Here is a 21949-nt window from a genome sequence, read left to right as displayed (position 1 = left end):
AAATCATAACAAGCATCTTTTCAGACCATAATGCTATGAAACTGGAAATGAACCAGGAAAAAAAACTGGGAAAGTGACAAAAATGTGGAGATTAAACAACATGCTACTGAACAACCAATGGATCATTGATGAAATTAAAGGAGAAATCAAAAACTATCTGGAAACAAACGAAAATGAAAATATGCCATACCAAACCATATGAGATGCAGCAAAAGCCGTCCTGAGAGGGAAATTCATAGTGATACAAGCCCACCTTAACAAACAAGAAAAAGCCCAAATAAGCAACCTTAAATTACACCTAACAGAACTAGAAAAAGAAGAACAAACAAAGCCTAAAGTCAGCAGAAGGAGAGAAATACTAAAAACCAGAGCAGAAATAAATGAAATTGAGACCAAAAAAACAGTAGAAAGGATTAATGAAACAGAGTTGGTTCTTTGAGAAGATAAACAAAATCGACAAACCCTTAGCTAGGCTTACTAAGAAAAAAAAAGAAAAGGCTCAAGTGAATAAAATTAGAAATGAAAGAGGAGAAATTACAACAGATACCATGGAAATACAGAGGATTATAAGAGAATACTATGAGAAACTATATACCAAAAAATTGGACAATCTAGAAGAAATGGATAAATTCTTAGACTCATACAACCTCCCAAAACAGAACCAAGAGGAAATGGAGAATCTGAATAGACCAATCACAAGTAAAGAGATTGAAATAGTAATCAAAAACCTCCCCAAAAAATAAAAGTCCAGGACCAGATGGCTTCTCTGGTGAATTTTACGGAGCATTCAAAGAAGATTTAATATCCATCCTTCTCAAACTATTCCAAAAAATAGAGGAAGATGGAACACTTCCTAAATCATTCTATGAGGCCAACATCACCCTGATACCAAAACCAGACAAAGACAATACAAAGAAAGAAAATTACAGGCCAATATCACTGATGAACACAGATGCAAAAACCCTCAACAAAATATTGGCTTACCAAATACAGCGATACATTAAAAAGATCATGCACCATGATCAAGTGGGATTTATATTAGGGATGCAGGGATGGTTCAACATCTGCAAATCAATCAACATGATACATCACATCAACAAAACAAAGAATAAAAACCACATGGTCATCTCAATAGACGCAGAGAAGGCATTTGACAAGACACAACATCCATTTATGATAAAAACTCTCAACAAAATGGGAATAGAAGGAAAGTACCTCAATATAATAAAGGTTATTTATGACAAACCCACAGCCAATATCATACTCAAGAGGGAAAGATTGAAAGCCATTCCTCTGAGAACAGGAACGAGGCAGGGCTGCCCAATCTCACATAGTACTGGAGGTTCATGCCAGAGCAATTAGGCAAGAAAAACGAATAAAAGGAATCCAAATAGGTAACGAAGAAGTGAAACTCTCACTATTCACAGATGACATGATTTTATATATATAAAACCCTAAAGAATCCATTGGAAAGCTATTAGAAATAATCAACAACTACAGCAAAGTTGCAGGGTACAAAATCAATCTACAAAAATCAGTTGCATTTCTATATGCTAATAATGAACTAACAGAAAGAGAGCTCAAAAAGATAATACCATTTACAATTGCATCCAAAAGAATAAAATACCTAGGTATAAATCTTACCAAGGAGGTGAAAGACCTATACAATGAGAACTACAAGACATTATTGGAAGAAATCCATGATGACATAAAGAAATGGAAAGATATACCATGCACGTGAATTGGAAGAATAAACATAGTTAAAATGTCTATATTACCTAAAGTAATCTACAGATTCAATGCAATCCCAATCAGAGTCCCAATGACATTCTTCACGGAAATAGAAAAAAGAATACTAAAATTTATATGGGACAACAAAAGACCTCAAATAGCTAATGCAATCCTAAGAAAAAAGAATAAAGCAGGAGGCATCACAATCCCTGACTTCAAAACATACTACAAAGCAATAGTAATCAAAACAGCATGGTACTGGTACAAAAACAGACACACAGATCAATGGAACAGAAAGGAAAGTCCAGAAATAAAACCACACATGTACGGACAGCTAATTTTAAAAAAAGGAGCCAAGAACATACAATGGAGAAAGGAAAGTCTCTTCAATAAATGGTGTTGGGAAAACTGGACAGCCACATGCAAAAGAATGAAAGTGGACCATCTGCTATCGCCATTCACAAAAATTAACTCAAATTGGATCAAAGACCTGAAGATGAGACCTGAAAGTATAAAATTCATAGAAGAAAATATAGGCAATACACTATTTGACATTGGTCATAAAGGAATCTTTTCAGATGACATGCCTACCCAGACTAGAGAAACTAAAGAAAAAATAAACAAGTGGGACTTTATCAGATTAAAGAGCTTCTACAAGACAAACGAAACCAGAATCAAGATGAACAGACAACCAACCAGCTGGGAGAGAATATTTGCAAAACATATGTCTGACAAGGGGTTGCTCTCCATAATATATAAAGAACTCACACAACTGAACAACAAAAAGCAAACAACCCGATCAAAAAATGGGCAGAGGAAATGAACAGACACTTCTCCAAAGAAGATATACAGATGGCCAATAAACACATAAAAAGATGTTCAACATCGTTAATCATCAGGGAAATGGAAATCAAAACAACACTAAGATATCACCTCATGCCCGTTAGAATGGCTATAATCACCAAGACATAAAAGAACAAATGTTGGAGAGGATGTGGAGAAACAGGAACCCTCATACACAGCTGGTGGGAATGCAAACTGATGCAGCCTCTATGGAAAATGATATGGAGATTCCTCAAAGAATTAAAAATAGAGATGCCCTATGATCCAGCCATTCCACTACTGGGAATCTATCCAACGAACCTGAAATCAACAATCCAAAGAGGTTTATGCACCCCTATGTTCATTGCAGCATTATTCACCATAGCCAAGAAGTGGAAACAACCTAAGTGTCCCTCGACTGACGATTGGATCAAGAAAATGTGGCATATATATACAATGGAATACTACTCAGCCATAAAAAAGACAAAATCGTCCCATTTGCAGTAACATGGATGGGCCTGGAAGGTATTATGTTAAGTGAAGTAAGCCAGAAGGAGAAACACAAACACTGTATGATCTCACTCATATGTGGAATATAAACCAACACATGGACAGAGAAAACTGTATTGTGGTTACCAGGGGCAATGAGTGTGGGGGGTGGTCACAAGGGGTGAAGGGAGTCATATATATGGTGATGGACAAACAAAAATATACAACCCAAAATTTCACAATGTTAAAAACTATTAAAACTTCAATAAAAAAACTGGTTATGAGAATTTCACTTCAATAAAAAAGAAGCCAGTTATGAAAAAGAAATGAGGTTTCATCCCATTTTTTATCTCGACCTCAGTCTCTGCAGTAATTGATGCAAATTTGTCAGAGGTAAAAGCTTCTCCTTCTCCCAACTAAAATTCTATTGCTTCAGTCTTCCATACTACTGATAATTCATTATTCAGAAAGAAGGAAGTAAATGAGTTCTTTGTTTTAACACTCTGGCTCTTCTATTCCTAGTTTGCTGAGCATTTTTACCATGAATAGTAGCTTAATTTTATTAACTATTCTTCACATCTCTGGAGGTGACTATATGTTCTTCTATTTTATTTTGTTAATGTGATGATCACATTGATGGATTAGAAATGATGTACCAAACTTGCATTCCTGGATTAAATCCTTGGATTAAATAAGATTGTCTATTTTATATATCAACAAATTGATTTGCTATTTTAAGTATTTGTCCATGTATACTTATGATATATTGTTCTGTAGCTTACCTATCTGGTGATGCTGGCACCATAAAATGAAGTGGAAAATGTCCCCTGCTTATTCTTTTGTTGAGGTAAATTTATGTAAGATTGGAATTACATCTTCTTTAATGTGCCATCTACCTTAAGGATAAGGTTATAATTTTTTATAAGGCTTTCCTGGAATTTTGATGATATCAGTAGGGAAATAAACACCAAATATAACTAGAAAATCACTCCTACATATTGCTTCTCTAAGATCCACAAGCTCAGAACTATTTTCATACACTTTCTGTTGGGTTTTACCCTTGTGCTTAGAAAACAACTTTTTTCATCAACAAGACTGTCTTTGAGCTTGAATGAACTATGTATTTAGGCAGCAATATTCAAGAAAGAGAGCATTAATGTACCACCTCCACAATACCTGCCCCTAACTGTCCATGTAAATTTCCTTTTTCTCTTTCAGGGTCAATATTTTTCTAAGATGATGAATAATAGGGAAGATCTGTTGGGCAGTGAAAATATCACTTACTACCCAAGGAATACTCATATCATAAGAAAATTGTCCAGCATTGCAAATTTCCTGAAGTCTTATTACTAAACATTATATGAAAATTGATATTTATATAATATGGTCTACATTAACTTATAACACTTTGTCCATTAATCTTGGTGTACATTCTTCCTTTAATCTTGTGAATACCTTCACCAAAAATCTTGACACAGCTCTTCAGAAATGAAACAAAGGAGCTGACCCTATCCAAACCACTAATAAGAATTTAAAGTAAGAAGAGTATAATTCATACACAGAAATGAAGAGCCCATCACTAGCACTTTGTAGAACTCTCAATGAAATCATTTATATTAACAAAATACACTCATTTCATTGTTTAAAATGTGTACATCCAGATTAAAATTATAATTTTGAAATTCTTGGAGAATATCTGCATTATATTTGTGTAAATAAATGTCCGTTCAAAAGCATTTTCCAGAATAACTAACAATCTATTCTAAAGGAGTTTGCAACTATTCAGAGTTTTTTTCTTTATAATTCATTTTATTTTCTCCTTAGGATCTTAAATCCAAGGACCTATGGCATATGTCAAATATAGTTCACTCTATACTGTGTTCACACCTTCTAAATACATTTTTCTGTCATTAAAATATTTTATTAACTGGGGCCGGCCCGGTGGCGCAAGCGGTTAAGTGCGCGCGTTCTGCTGCGGCGGCCCGGGGTTCGCTGGTTCGGATCCCGGGCGCGCACCGACGCACTGCTTGGCAAGCCATGCTGTGGCGGCGTCCCATATAAAGTGGAGGAAGATGGGCACAGATGTTAGCCCAGGGCCGTCTTCCTCCGCAAAAAAAGAGGAGGATTGGCGGATGTTAGCACAGGGCTGATCTCCTCACACACACACACAAAAAATATTTTATTAACATACACACAGCCTATTAAAGTACTTGTGGACTAGAGCACAGTTCAGTGTGTATGACAACTGGTGGACAGAGAATTAAAAGTTAAATAAATCTATAACTCTATAATTATATATCCTGAATTGTTAAAAATATTGTTATATATTGCTAAACAATCAAATAAATAGGTTAGGTTACAAAGTTTGGTAGCAATCTTCATTATAATGGAAATTAGAATTTTTTTATTTGGAGATAAAAAGCTTATGATTTGGGCGAAGCCAATAACATAATTCACAGTCTACAGTTGAACTGAAACCATGATACTTGGAAATTTACCAAAACTTTGTCTATCCTGTGAGACATCCACCAAGATCAGCAAGCAACAACTAGCAATGACAGCCATTTAGTGAAGCTAATCAAATGACCCATCAATTTAGGGAAAAGTCTGTCAAACTAGAACAGCTATTTTTATTTTTTTTTTTATTATATTTTTTATTTTTTGTAGGGAAAGATTTGCCCTGAGCTAACATCTATTGCCAATATTCCTCTTTTTTCTTCTCCAAAGCCCCAGTTCATGGTTGTATATTCTAGTTGTAGGTCCTTCTAGTTCTTCCACGACAGCTGCCACCACAGCATACCTACTAATCGACGAGTGGTATGGTTCCACTCCCAGGAACCAAATCTGGGTGACTGGAGTGGAGTGCACCAAACTTTAACCACTAGGCCATCAGGGCTGGCTCAAGAACAGTAATTTTTATCTGAAATATACAAAAAGATTATTTTCCATTAGGTAAAATTGACTATAAACTTTAGGGATATTGAAATATTGGGCCCAATTCTTCCTACTGTTCTCTATCTATGCTCATTGTCATGTAATTTTTCAGTTCTACAAAAGACAGATATACTTTCTCAATCATTGGCTTTGTGCTCAGCTATATGATTCGCATTGGCTAATAGAATGTTAACAGACATGAAACAAATAGGCACTTGAATCAGCTTTTGTTACAGCACATTCTGTCTTGTGACTCAGCCATTGACAATGCAAGAAGATAGTCTAACTAGCCCAACAGCACACAGAGAAGAGCTATCCAATCACCATGCAGATCTACAGACTAGAGGTGACTTTACTAGTTAGGCATGACTATATCAGGTTAACCAAGATGCTCTAGCTGATATTAGCAGGGCTGCTCCAACAAATCCCCCAATAAAAAGTGAAAAGTGCCTAATGTTACATATCACTGAATTTTATGTTCATTATTATGCATCAACAGTTATAGTATACAACTCAAGACAGTCATAAATAACAATTTTAAATTTAGCATGAGCTACTTCTGAAGTGTGCATCTTTTAATTTTTCCTTTTGGATGTTTTATATACAAAGAGCAAATAAAATTTATATTAACAAGTATAATTTAACCAAACAATATTCTAGACTTTGTCAGGGCAGAGACATGCCTTCTTTGTACTTGCAATGTACCAACGTTTCCCGTGTGGAATTAAATAAATATATATTTTTAAATTTAATGTCTGAGTGCTGAGTAACTCTTAGTTTACTATACTGAATTTGATGTGTCCTCCTTGATGGTAAGCTATAAATTTTTTGAACATCTCTATAAACCCATTCTGTGATGAGAAAAAAAAGGAATGAAAGATTTACTGGGCAACCAAATGGTGATGGCACTGACCCAGAACTCTCTACATGACAGACTCTGTGTTAGACACTTCATTTCAGTGATTGGAACTTTAATTACTGTGTTACTTATTATTTTACGGCTAAATTACTAAAGTTTTAAGTTTAACAGATGTTGAGTAATCTGTCAACTGGGGAGTTACATTAAACACTACTTTGCTTTATGAAAAAAAGGAATTTGAAGTATTAAAAATGCTAAAAGACTTGGACAATTCTCCACCATACTCTTGAAAATGAATAAGTAAATCTTACTATCTTACATTAATGACATAATAATTTGGTATTGATTGACTTCCTGACTGTCTCCTTCACATCTTTGTTCCTGAGGCTGTAGATCAGTGGGTTCAGCATGGGGATGACCACTGTGTAAAAGACAGAGGCTACCTTGACCCTGAGCCATGAACTTTGGGAGTTAGGAACACAGTATAGAAACAAGATGGTCCCATGGAAAATGGTAATGGCTGTTAGGTGGGAGGCACATGTGGAGAAGGCTTTGTGGCGTCCCTCAGTTGAAGGCATCTTCACGACAGTGATGAAAATAAAAACATAAGAAGTAAGAATGATCATCAGGCTGCTTATTTCATTAAATGTGGCAGAGACTAAAACGATCTTCTGGCTAATGTAGGAGTCAGAGCAAGACATAGAGACAATGGCAGCGTGCTCACAGACAAAGTTATTTATGGCATTCTTTCCTCTGAAGGATAATTCCAAGAGAAAGTAGGTATGGGTCAGGGAACAGACTGTACCCCAAGAGTATGTTGCACCCACCAACAAGGAACAAAGCTTCTGAGACATTACAACTGTGTAGAGAAGAGGGTTACAAACTGCCACAAGTCGGTCATATGCCATCACTGCCAACATGAACGTTTCTGTCACCACAAATACGCATGCAAAGAAGAATTGCATGATACATCCTATGAAGGAGATGGTTCTGTCTTCCACAACCAAGTTTTCTAATAGTTTGGGTGTAACTGTGGTAGAGTAACAGAAATCCACAAAGGATAAGTGGCTGAGAAAAAAGTACATGGGAGTGTGGAGTTTGGGATTGATCTTGATAATCGCGGTCATGCCCAGGTTCCCCAGCACAGTGATGGTGTAGATGGTTAGGAACAACAGGAACAGGGGCACCTGCAGTCCTGGATATTCTGAGAAGCCCAAGAGAATGAACGTGACTTCAGCACTCTGGTTTTCTTGGTTCCTGTGGACAAAATAGGAAAGTTGATTCAGAGAAATGAGAAATCAAATTTGGATAAGGCAGGTTAAAACAAGGAAATGTTGAGAGACTTAGTGATTATCTATATATAGTGTTGTGGAAAACTCTTAGTTTCAACTATTACATTATTTAAAAACTAGAATTTACTAATAACACAATTTTAGAGTACGAAATCTGTGCAAATGAAATAAAAAAGACAGTCGAGAGAGGAAGAAAAAGAATAGAGTTGACCTTGTTATATTTCAATGATCAGACTCAAGATCCTCAGAGGCAGTTGGCTTCATGAGAAGGACTAGTCTAGCTTTTTGCATGAATCTGAGTTTAGTTAGAATGCTTGTTTTGGAAGAAATACATAAGTTTCTACAATTTCTTCCCTGACAACTTGTTTAACTCTGAGAAATTAGAATTCAAAAGAAAATTAATGACCCAGCAAAACGGTTGAGTTACAATTTTTTTTTTTTACTATTATTGCTATAACTACTTCTAAATTTCCCTTTACAGTGACCATCTTACAGTCAGTCACACATTTCTTTTCCCATATTTTAAGTATTTTCTTCAGAAGAATAATGAACTTGATCAACCACACTTAATTATTGAAAATTATAAAAATCTGTTATCCTTTTTTAGTATATTGTAATATTTAGAGAGATTTGTGGTAGAAATAAGCTTAAGTATAATATGCCCAGACTATTTTTATTATACTGGAGACCTTTCTACAATATTATCATCAGTTGGTCACTTTAGTTTACCTCAAAACCTCCAAAAATGGACCACTGCTTCCTGAGATATTATAGTGTGTTTTTTATTTGGTTAGAGATTTTCTTTCATTGAATTGGTTTCAATAGACATAAAGATAATCCTTCCAAAGCCCTGTTTTCTTAATTTCTTGATCTTCCAATAATTTTACCTCCACTTGACTCCTTCCTCATTGACCATGGTCATGGTCTTAAATATGCCCTTATCAATGATTATAAGACCTCAAAAATACGAATTTCATTCACATCTGTCACATAATATGAATTTTATTTATATTTTACCATTTACCTTTTTAACATTGCCTGTCTCGCAGTAAAATAAAATTCATCCAAGCAAAGATGGGGCACTAGAACAGAGTAAGTACTCAATAACACTTATCGAATAAATGAACATATGAGTATCCAAATTAGTGAACTCTAGGTGTATAATATACATGTATTGGGGTAAAAGCTTACAATAATACTAAAGAAGTTAGACCTGCCTATAAAATCAGCACCACACTGTAAACTCACAATGCACTGAGACACATCTTGAGTCTTGCAAAACAAGTAGCTGTAGCGAAACCCCATGGGACTTTAAGCTTTCTGAATTAGCATAAAATAGGGATATTGGGGGGTAAATGCGCTGAATTCTTTTTCAAAAATATCCTGTGTTCCTCCAAAATGCCTAAACTGTCTTTTTCTGCATTACAATCAATTATTCTCAAAGCCACTTCCTGACTGCTTCCTGAAAACTAGAATGGCGTGAGGCACAAAGGGCAGGCCCTCTCACATAGAATTCTGGAAAAATTTTATGTCTTATTAGGAGCTGAAATTAAACGTGCTATAGTTTTCACTCAGTTGTTTTGACTTTATCCTCCAAGACCGTATACAGCACTTACACGTTTCCTGCACTTATATAAAGACATCGTTCACATGCCCTGGCTCTTTTTCTTTGTCAATCACTCCTTTAGATTCCTTTGATTTAATACTTGTGATTTAATCTTCCACCACATTTATTATTATTTCCTGAAAGTATTTTTCACTTTAACATAAAACTCATTGAGTGCAAATTCCATAACAGAACATATTCTTTCCAAGATCTGTACTCGTCTCCTACGGCTGTTGTAACAAAGTCTGAGCAGCCCCGGATTGAAAGGGAATGTATAGCCACCAAAGAAAAATAAAAGTTTGATATATATTCAGCTCACTCTTACCCACACATCTTTTCCACACATGTAGGTTTTCACTCCACCTCCTGCACCCCGTACTTGTGCCAACAGACTCGGGGCAAAGTTCACAGTCCCCCCTTTACCCCCAGGAAGTGTTAACTATGTTGAACTGACTGTGAGTGCCAGGTGCTGTGCACACTCTTTCTCTCCCTTCCAGTGACATCCATCAGGATGTTGTCACTGCATATCCACGATGTAGTCAGCAGTATAAGAGGAATTTGAGAAACCACAAAATTGTAAAATATGGACCTCATCCTCAATTTTTTTTCTAATGAGTATTAATCTGGGGAATAATGCATATAACTACAAATGACACATTGCAACATACAATTCTTGTTTGTTATTAAAATTAAAGTTTGTGTGTATAAAAAGAAAGATAAGAATATTGTGATCAAGAAAAACTGAAAATATGTCCTAGTGATGTAGGTCAGTGAACAATAATAATGTGCTGAAAGATAAGGAATCAGATACTTCTAGTTGGCTGAAGTACGTAGGTATCATGGCAGTTAGATTTACATAGGTGTTTCCTCCTGCAAATATTATTGGAGCACATTATATTCCTTTTAAAGCTAAATAAAATAACTGAATCAGCTCACCTGAGTGCAGAAGAATTCGACTTATTCATTTAGTGAAGCTTCTTTGTTAAGATTAATGGACTCCAGGCAAGGTCCTGCTGAGAATTCAGCTTTTTTTTTTTTTTTTTTAATATTGTAGCAAACCTGAAAAAGTAGTAACAGGAGTCTACAGTATATTGCAATGAATATTCCAGGGAAATGACTTTTTCCTCTAATCTGTCAAAAATAAACTCAGAAACGACAAAGAGAAAAAGACATCAAAAAGCTAAATCCTAACACCCAACTGCATCACACATATATGCCACCAGGACCTTAGGGATGTTAACCCTGGAGAATATCACTGAAATCTTGCATTGGAGGCCACAATCCAGCAATTAGATGAAGTAATTCCCCATGTGATATTTTGTTTGTTTATAATTTCCTCTAGAGATTGGGGAACATTTTCACCATAATCTGTAATCCATTGACCTCTTAAAAATGTTGAACCAGACAATTTTTTGTCTATAAATACCCATAAAATACAGAAAAGTACAAAAGAAAAATCAGCTATTTGGCAACAATCCAGAGACAACCACTTTTATTCTTTGTTGTATTTCTGGTTTCCCTCTCTATATGGATATATATTTATCAGTGTGTACCTAGATATAAAACTTATACACTAAGTATGATATTATAGTTATATTGTTTATTATCCTTACTTTCATTTAACACTGTAATGTGAGCTTCATTTTCTATGAACACCTTTAATTTTCTTAAGATAATACAGTTTGCATTGCTCTTCCAAATATGAGCACAATGCTGTTCAATTCTTACATTTATTATTGAAACTGAAAAAAAACGTTGGTACTCTACTTTTCAGTTTATAATCTAGATTTATAGGAAGGAACATATATTGATTATCTAAGAGCTGCCATATCTTAACACATAAACATCTCAATCTCAGTGACTCGATTTAATGGAATAGGTGTCCCTAACCATTTTCTGTAAAGAACCATTAAGTAAGTATTTTAGGCTTTGTGGGTCATATTGTCTCAATTCCAACTACTCAGTTCTGCATGTTGTAGCATGGACACAACCATAGGCAATACATAAATCAATAGGCTTGGCTTTGTTCAAATAAAATTTTATTTGTAAAAAGACAGTGGACCAGAAATGGTTTGTGGGTCATAATTTGTCAACCCGTGCAATAGAAATATTTCTTGATTATGCAAGGTCCAAAGTTATTTCCAGATCAGTAGGCAGATGTCCTCGGAGTAGCAATACATGGACCTAGCTTCAATTGTTTATAATAATGGGATTATTATAAGGTACTTATAATATAGAGGGGAAAACAATAATTTACTTTAAAAGATACTGTACTTTTCTGCATTGTTACTATGCTCAAAGTTTTTGTTGTTTTGTTTAGTATTTTACTTCAAGGTTTTGTCGAGCACATCAGGAGTACTCTACAGAAGTTGAAATAATTGAATAACATCAAAGATTTTTCCTGATTGACAAAATCATAATAGAATTTTGAACTTTGGGCTGAGCTATAGCATTCAGATAGGATTGCAGGGACAAGAAAGTAAAACAAAAGACTTTTTAAGCAGAGAAGATAGTCTGAGCCAAGGTAGGAATTTGGATGTTCATGTTCCTATCAATTAGAAGTAGAGTTTATGCAGGTACCTGCATAAACGCAGGTAGCAGGTAAGGTTGGAAGATCAGAGGAGCCAAATTGTGTAAAGAGCGCAATTGGGATCAGCGTGCGTTGTTCAACCCTGTAATAGGGTTCAATGCCAACAGGACAAGGATGGAATAATGAAGAGGTTGTGGTTATAAAAGGCCGTAGGTATTGTGAATGAAATTGATTCAGTTCTAATATTATAATCATGGCATTCAATTTGGTTGCTTTAATGGATTATGTAGACAGAAAGAGGTAACTCCTGTTTTCATTTTAGTTTGCACAGGAACATTATGTTCTTGACAGCATCTCATTACAGGTAAGAAAATGGTTTCTAATAACTACTAATAATTACACAGGTACCCTGCGACATCAAGTAATTAACAGTGAGACGTGTATATCGGAACTAGAACATTTAATAAACTAATCAAGCCCCTGAAGATGCCTGAGTTATAGAAGGAAAACTAAAGGGAATGCTGACCAACGTCTCCAAATATTTCAAGGCTAAAATGTAAAAAAGGTCTGGCCTTGTTTTTTTGTGTCTTCAAGAGAGTGAATTAATTCCATTAATTTAAAAAACACGGGAAAACAAATTTCAGAACCAAAAAAAAGGACTTTCTCTTCATATTGTCCAAAAATAGAATAGTATGAATGACTCTTAGCATCCCTGGGTTGCTCAATTTCACTAATAGGATATAAGAAGACTCTATAAAGATATAGCCTTTAATGTGAGTAAAAGGAAGGGGGTGGCTCTTGAGGAAGAAGTAGACAAAACAATAAAACTCCACACTGTCTCTCTGCATTTCCCATATTCTGCGACTTATCCTCATGTTGGTATGGAGCTATAACTAAGATGATTTCATTTTTCGTGTTCTCAAAATACTCCATTGATTTTAAATTATTTTTATGCTTCTCAAATCCCAGAACTTATACATATCTACTGGGTTGGTTTAACTACTCATTCCATAAGAGTAATGATTACAGTAATTAAGTAGCATACTTTAACCTACCTAACCAATAAGGATTTGGTTCAATGACAGATTTGTTAATTCTTGCCTGTAAATGAGGAGACCATTCATGCAAGCATATATAAGTACAGTATACAGTAAGAAATAAGAAATTCAACTCAAAATAGCCTCCCAAATCTAGTATGATATATAGATATATAGTTAGAGATAGATGTATATCCATATAGATAGATATAGATATGGATATATAGATGCCTTTGAGAATGAAAAGTACAAAGTGTATGCCTATCACTAGCACTCTGTGTCTAGGATAACTCCCAATTAATGTGATTATAGGCAATTTTCTTCATTTTTCTCTGATATAAGCTGGGTCTCCAGTATGGCACATATTTCAGAGAAGGTTAAAGAATTAAGATAGTGGGCCGTCCCTGTGGCTTAGTGGTTAAGTGCGCACGCTCCATTACTGGCGGCCCGGGTTCGGATCTGGGCGCGCACCGACACACCGCTTCTCCTGCCATGCTGAGGCCACGTCCCACATACAGCAACTAGAAGGATGTGCAACTGTGGCATATAACTATTTACTGGGGCTTTGGGGGAAAAAAGGAGGAAGATTGGCAATAGATGTTAGCTCAGAGCCGGTCTTCCTCAGCAAAAAGAGGAGGATTAGCATGGATGTTAGCTCAGGGCTGATCTTCCTCACAAAAAAAAAAAAAAAGAATTAAGATAGAGCTGATAATGGATCTCTTAAATTTCAGTTAAATATTATTTCTTATTACACAAGGCAATATTTTTTTTCTTAAGTTTATTTTAGTTTGACATAATGAGAAAGAAATGTTGGTTTTACTTTAAACCAACATTGCCAATTTGGCTCTCATCTATTTGCGGTTCCATTCTCAACCAAATTCCATAAGAATTGGTAGAATTTTTTTCATAAGGTCCAGTAGTACAAAATTGCTCTGCAAAATAGTAACAGAGAGTATGAATTTCTTTCCCTTACAAGTGATACAAAAGAATAACACTAGATGGCAGAGTGCTACCATAATTTAAATCAACACTAAACTCTCTGTGTATTAATTGCTTTAAAGAGTGTAACAGAGAAACAAATAGAAAACATGTTCATAGTGTGAATACACCTTGAAGATCATTTATTCTACTCCCTTTCTTTCAGGGATAAGGGAACACATTTGCAGAGATGATAAATTACTTGACCCCAATCAAGCATTAACTCACCTTTTATTTTTATTTTGTTTTCCAATTTATTAATTTTAAACTAGGAGTAATGTGTTGGCTCTTGGTCACTTACACAACCCCACAGTTTGGGGAATGAAGAGCATTAACAGTTCATTTCAATTCATTTATAATAAGTAAATACACAAATAAAAAGGAGACTAATAATACATACAGATATGATTATAAAGAAAAAAATCCTTACAAAAATGCAAACGTTCCTAAAAGCAAAGATCAAACAAAACAAACTAAATGGTGAAAAGCCGTTTATCTAGTTATATACACACACAAATATCACATATCCATATCCATATGCATGCATGCATGTTATGTAAAATATCATATATATGACATAACTGAAACAGAACATATTGATTATATTAATAGATTGAATGGTAAAGTTAAATTCAACACTGTGCTATATACAGGAGAAATTCATAAACAAAGGTGAAATTAAAGAATAGTTAGTGATTTCTAAATTAATTTTAGTGTCACAGGACATATTCTGAATGATTTGAGTCCTTTAATCTTTGTTGTCCTTTTGTTTGAGTCCTTTAATCTTTCTGCTTTATGAAACAGAAAATGATAAATTGTGGTAAATTTTCTATGTGCACTGAAAAACGTCTGTATGCTGTTTTCATTGGGAGTTATATTCTGTAAAAGGTAACTAGGTCATATATGTTAATTATATCATTTAGAACTTCTATATCCTTAGACATTGTATTGCTTGTTTATTCATCAATTGGAGAAGTATATTCAAGTCTCCCACAATGATGAATGACTTGTCTATTTCTTCTTATAGCTCTGGATTTTTTCTTTACTTATTTTGTAGATTTATTGCCAAGTGCATGGATATTTGAATTGTAATCTCATCTAGTAGGTAGAGCTCTATATCATTATGAGATAATCCTCTTTATCTTTAGTACTTTATTCTGCTTAAAACCTACTGTGTCTTGTATTAGTACAGCTGCATGAACTTTCTTTAGAGAGATTTTGTTTTGTATATAGTTTCTCAATATTTAAAGTAGGTGAACACGTGCATAACTTGCTACCCAGGAATTTACCCAGGTCTATACCCCACAAAAATATTTATGTTCACCAAACAATACAGCAAGATTCTTCATAACGCCACTATTCATAATACCTTAAAAGTCAAAACAAAAACAAAAAGACTTAGAAAGCCATCAACATTTTTCTGTATTAAATTTGGGGTATATTCAAAGAAATTTGCAAATAGGATGAATAAATATTATAAATATAATGCTGATCAAAAGAAATTGGATACAAAGGATGTATTTTGTATAGTTCTTTATAGAGGTTAAAAACAGATAAAATATTGGTGTTATAAATTTAGTTATTTTATTTGAATGAGAAAAGGTTGGTAAATGAAAATGATCAAGTGTGCCTCTGAATTTTGTTAAAGTCTTGTTTCTTGATCTTTATGCTGGTTACAGAGTTGTGCTTATTTTGTAAGAGCTTGTGGTGCTCTTCATGCACTTTTCTGTATGCATGTTAAAACTAAAAAAAAAAAGTGTATATACATATTAAAAATTTGGTAAAGATATTAGACAAAAGCAAATAAAAAGAAAGATGCCAAAATTATGATGTGGCAAAGGAAAATGCAGACCATAAAGCTTTAAATGTATTTAAAGAAACAAACACTGTATTATAAAAAGCTAGAGTCCACAATGAAATTATAGCAATTATTAATATTTATATACCCAATGACAAACAATGTCAAAAAACCAGAAACTATAGGAGAAGAGAGGAGAAATAAACAGACACTCTCAATTCAAGATGAAAGAAAAATAAAAAAAACATTTAGTAACTAAGGCTATAATCCCAAATAACACAATCATGTATATATCACAAAACTTTAGTAATAGGAAATATTATTTTTTTCAATTGCACATGAGAAGTAATAAAAACTGACTATATATATATATATATATATATATACACATATTTGTTTTTGTTTTTTTCTTAGTGAGGAAGATTGTCCTTGATCTAACATCTGCTGCCAATCTTCCTTTATTTTGCATGTGGGACACCACCACAGCATGGCTTGATGAGTGATGTGTAAGTCCGCACCTGGGATCTGAACCTGTGAACCCTGGGCAGCCAATGCAGAGTGCGTGAACCCAACCACTACACCACTGGGACCACCACTAAAACAGATTATATTTTAACCCATGAGTCAAACCACAATAAGTCTGACAAAAATGATAAAAATGTAAATAGCATTCTCTGAATACTAATAAATATAAATATAAATTAATAAGAATGTATATCAACTAATGAGGCATTTCATTTTAAAATGTAAAAGCATGCCATTAGAAAATAACAAAGGAATAATATAGACCACAACAGCAAAATTACTATATGAGATATATTTAAGGCAATTGTCAGAAGAAATTTTATGGAATTGCATATTGATATCATAAAATGAAAATAAATAAAACATTCCACTCCAAAGGCTTAGAGAAAAGTCCTTAAGATAATAACAACAGCTAAAATTTAATCTTTACCCACCCATCCTTCCAAAAACCATTCAGACCAGAGAAAGCAAATAAATTTCACACACATTTTGCATCACTGTGAGGACGAGAATCCTATGAAGTGGAAGATGCCTGTAAGTAGAGAAATATGTACCAAAAGTGAAAAAAAAAATTTCCAGCCCTCAAATTACCATAATTCTATGTGCATTCAGTGAAGAAGTCTGAAGAAAAAATTTAGAAAATAGAAAAGGGAAGTGGAGATCCTATTAGTGAAATAAAACAGGTAAAATAATAAAATTCTTCTTACATAACCAATAATTGAAAACAAGTCCAAAGCCTGATAGAAAACAATGTTGGCTACAGGGAAATGCCTAGCAATTATATAGGATTTGAGGTGAGAAACTCAGGGAAAAATATTCTAAAGGAAAGGAGGGAAGGAAAAAGAGGACAGTACCCTTTAGAGTTGTAATGATGAAAACAAGAGGAAGTGAGGTGAGTAAATTAAGTTAAGGATCCTTTACAAACAAGGTAGAAGACACACACACACAATACATCAAAACCTCCTTGGGGCCAGCCTGGTGGCGTGGCGGTTAAGTTCACGCATTCCACATTGGCGGCCCCGGGTTTGCCAGTTTGGATCCTGGGCGTGGACCTACTCACCGCTCATCAAGCCACGCTGAGGTGGCGTCCCACATAGAAGAAGCAGAAGGACCTACAACTAGGATATACAACTAAGTACTGAGGCTTTGGGGAGATTGAAAAAAAAAAAGAGGAAGATTGGCAACAGATGTTAGGTCAGGACCAATCTTCCACCCCCCAAAAAAACCTCCTAACAACCACAAATTTTGTATTTAGAGAGATTTATAGACAGATACAGATATATACCACATATATGTATGTATGAGTGTATACATATATATGTGGTTATGTTTATAAACATAAACACACACACTTCATTTCACTGTACCGTCAGAAGAAAGCAATAAAGCAATCTTAAACTAGAAATCTTGTAAACCACACAAAACCCTCAAGTTAGTCCATAAAGTTAATAAAAATGTCTGTATCCATACAATGCTACTATAAAGGGGCTGGGGGACGTAATATAACAGTCAAAACATTTCAAACAATAAAAATATCCCCAAATAATATAACACAAAATAAGCAAAAGGAAATTATACCATAACATTTTAAATTGAGCTAAATAACCTTAAATAATAATTTGGAAATATTAAAAATATGCCTTGAATAAAAATTTCAAAAAAATAAAACATAAATAGAAAAAAGGCGTTATACCAAAAAAGAGTTGATTGGACTAATAAAGAAGCTGAAGAAAAAATAACAGAAAAAAAATCAGTGACATCAAATTTGGTCCTTTGGATAGATCAACACAATTGATAAATGCCTAGCTTGATGTATCAAGAGAAAAAAACATAAAGAAAACACTACCAATTCCAATATTTATAAAAGATATCCTATACATATTAGAAAGATAATAAACATATATTGTAAATAATTTTGTCATTTTTTCAAGTCATATCCCTCATATTTATCCTTTTGTCTTTATTATTATTTTTGTGTGTGTGAGGAAGATCAGCCCTGAGCTAACATCCGATGCCAATCTTCCTCTTTTTTGCTGAGGAAGATTGGCCCTGAGCTAATGTCTGTGCCCATCTTCCTCTACATTATATGGGATGACACCACGGCATGGTTTGCCAAGCGGTGAGTCGATGCACACCCAGGATCCGAACCTGCCAACCCCAGGCCGCCAAAGCGAAGCGCACACATTTAACCACTGTGCCACCAGGCTGGCCCGACCTTCTGTCTTTATTTTTGTCAGGACATTTCTTATTATGCTAGACCAATGTAACACATATGTGAAATAAAATGAAAAACTTTCTGATACTTTCTTATACACCTATTCTTAAACATGCTATTTGTAAAGGCTTAGTGAATTCAATCGATAAAATTTCATTTCAGATTTTTTCATGTCTGCTCATAAGAGAAATTGATCACATTTTTTTATCATTTTCTTTAAGATTTAATACTTAGAATGAGATATACAGATTTCATTCCTTTCCTATGTTCTGGAAAACTAAACACTTTTATAGAAATTATTTTTAGCACTTTCAGGCCTTAGGGCTTAACAAAATCCCACTCACCATTCTTATTGTAGGGTAAAGTATAGAGAGAAGCTAATTATCAGGTTTATTCATGAAAATGAAATAAATATCTCAAATCAAGTTTTCTATTTCTTCTTGTGCATGTCTTGATGTATTAAAATGGCAAAGTAGGCACTCCAAGCTCTCTCCCTCCCACACACAGAATCATCAAAGTAAAAGGAAATACTATCAGAAGAAACTTTTTTGGAAAACTGGAAAGCAGCCAAAGATGTACAGCAACCAAGGTAATGCTAAACAAAACAAAACAAAAAAGGTAACTTAAAAATGGTAGGAAAGTTTTATTGCATTTTTACTTGCCTTTGGCTGATCCCTCCCTGGTGGGGTTGTAGTCTTGAAATGGTAGCCTGCATTCCCAGTGTGGGATTCTGAACTCTAGTTCTGAGGGGAACAGAAACAATCATATTTGCAAATTATTCTGTATGCCTATTCTAACCTGTCTGGAGGCTACATGGAAGACTGATGCAAAGTGCGCAGCTCTGTTCCATCTAGTGTAGAAATCTCAGGTGGGAAGAACGATGAGCATTGCTTGAAAACACTGCAAGATGAATAATCACCCACTGATGCCTAAGGTCCAAAACAAAAAGCAGAGTAGAGTTTATTTGGGAAATTAGGACATTCAAATTACCTCTGTATATGGGGGAATTAGGAAGATATGGTCATGTTCAGGGCAAGATGCATGCTCTGAAAGAACCTGAGAAGACCCTAGGCTTTCATCGTGGGCAGATCCCTGGGCTCAGTATAAGCCTGGCTGAATGTTGAAAGACTGTCCCAGCACTTAGCCAATCTGCAAAGACTTGAAGACAACTATATGCTGTCCACAAGAGACTCACTTCAGATCCCCAGAAACAAATAGGTTGAAAGTGAAAGGATGGAAAAATCTATACTGTGCAGACTGTAAGCAAAAGAGAGCAGATGTGGATGTACTAATATCAGACAAAATAGACTTCAAGTCAAAAATGGCCACAAGAGGCAAAGAATCACATTATACATTGATACAATGGTGAGTTTGTCAAGAAAATATAATAATTATAAATATATATACATATACATCAAATAACAAAGCCCTGTTAAAATATTCAATGGTGCAAATTTTAAAGATCTTATTGACTTTATTCAATGGTTCATGAATTGGGCAACATCCAATCCAGCAGACAGAAAGGAGCTCTGAGGAACTGTAGAAAATGAAAGACTTTTACTTGCAGAGGGAGCAGGAACAAGGAAGTTATATTAGGCATAAAAGCAGGTTGGTTGTTGTAAGGTTACTTTCCTTTAGGGGATGGCAGAGATCTATCATGCAGATTACCTAACTAGTGCTGATCAGATTATTCCTGATTGACTGGTATAAGATTCCATTTTTGGGAGAGCCAAAACTATAATTAAGTTAAATCTTGATTTGTTGATGTAGGGTTTTAGCATAAGTGACTCCATTTTGGTCCTGCTGTCTTTTAACAGATTCAAAGTATATGAAAGAAAAATTGACATAATTGAAGAGAGACGCAATTAGTTCTACAATAATATCTTGAGAATTTAATACACCACTCTGAATAATTAACAAAATATCTCGACAGAAAATCAATAACGAAATAAAGGTTTTTAAACAACACTTAAAATAACTAGACTCAATAGACATATATAAACATTTAATCCAACAGAAACAGAATATACATTCTTACCCAGTGCACAAGAAACATTATCTAGGATAGACCATATATTAGGCCACAAAACAAGTCTCAATAAACTTAAAAAGATTAAAATCAGACAAAGTATCTTCTCCAACCACCATTAAATAAAACTAGAAATCACTAACAGAAGGAAAACAAAATTTACAAATAAGTTGAAATTAAACGGTACATTCTTAAACAATCAAAAGACCCAAAAGAAATTACAAGAGAAATCAGAAAATTCTTAGAGATAAATTAAAACAGCACAACATAAAACTTATGGGATGCAATAAAGGCAGTGCTCAGAGGGAAAGGTATAGTTGTAAAAGTTTACATTGAAAAATTAAAAAGCTCTCAAATCAATAAACTATGTTTACACTTTGCAGAAACAAGAAAAAAAAAAAGAGCAGGCTAAACTCAAACTATGAGAAGGTTAGAAATAAGGATTAGAGAGCAGAAAAATTAAATAAAGAATAGAAAAGCAACTGAGAACGAAACCAAAAGTTGATCTTTTGAAAAGATGAAAACATTTCACAAACCTTAGGTAGACTGACAAAGTGTAGACACAAATAACTAAAATCAGGAATGAAATAAGATGCACTACCAACACTATATAGCAATAAAGAAGGATTAAAAGAGAATAAAATTAACAGTTGTACACCAACAAATTATGTAAACTAGATGAAATGGACAAATTCCTATAAACACACCAATTGACTGACTCAGGAAGACATAAAAAAATCTGAGTATACCTATAACAAGTAAAGAGATTGACAGTAACCAAAATCTCTCAGCAAAGTCCAGAATCAGATACTTTCGCTCATGAATTCTACCATGAATTCTTCTGAAACTCTTTCAAAAGAATAAAAGAGAAGAGGACACTTTCTATCTCATCCTAAGAGGCCAGCATTACTATGATACCAAAGTCAGATAAATAAAACACTAGAAAAGAAAATTACAGGCCACTATTCCTTATGAATATTATGCAAAAATCCTCAATAAAATACTAGCAACCAAATTGAACAGCAAATTAAAAGAATTATACACCAAGACAAAGGGTGATATATCCCAGAAATTCAAGGGTGGTTCAACATAAGAAAATTAATC

General features: G+C 34.3%; 1 protein-coding gene across 1 annotated transcript; it reads right to left on the bottom strand.

Moving 5' to 3' along the window:
• Positions 1 to 7155: 7155 nt before the first annotated feature.
• Positions 7156 to 12151, bottom strand: LOC131395799 (olfactory receptor 5D13-like). The gene is made up of 2 exons (XM_058527619.1): positions 12144 to 12151; positions 7156 to 8092 (listed from the first exon to the last, which is right to left on the bottom strand). Exons 1-2 carry the CDS (start codon positions 12149 to 12151, stop codon positions 7156 to 7158), a joined length of 945 nt encoding a protein of 314 aa, XP_058383602.1.
• Between the last annotated feature and the right edge of the window lie 9798 nt (positions 12152 to 21949).

Source organism: Diceros bicornis, chromosome 31 (genome assembly GCF_020826845.1).
Source record: "Diceros bicornis minor isolate mBicDic1 chromosome 31, mDicBic1.mat.cur, whole genome shotgun sequence".
Classification (NCBI taxonomy): domain Eukaryota; kingdom Metazoa; phylum Chordata; class Mammalia; order Perissodactyla; family Rhinocerotidae; genus Diceros; species Diceros bicornis.
The sequence above is the reverse complement of the archived record's forward strand: the minus strand, read 5'-3'. Positions and strand labels throughout refer to the sequence as shown.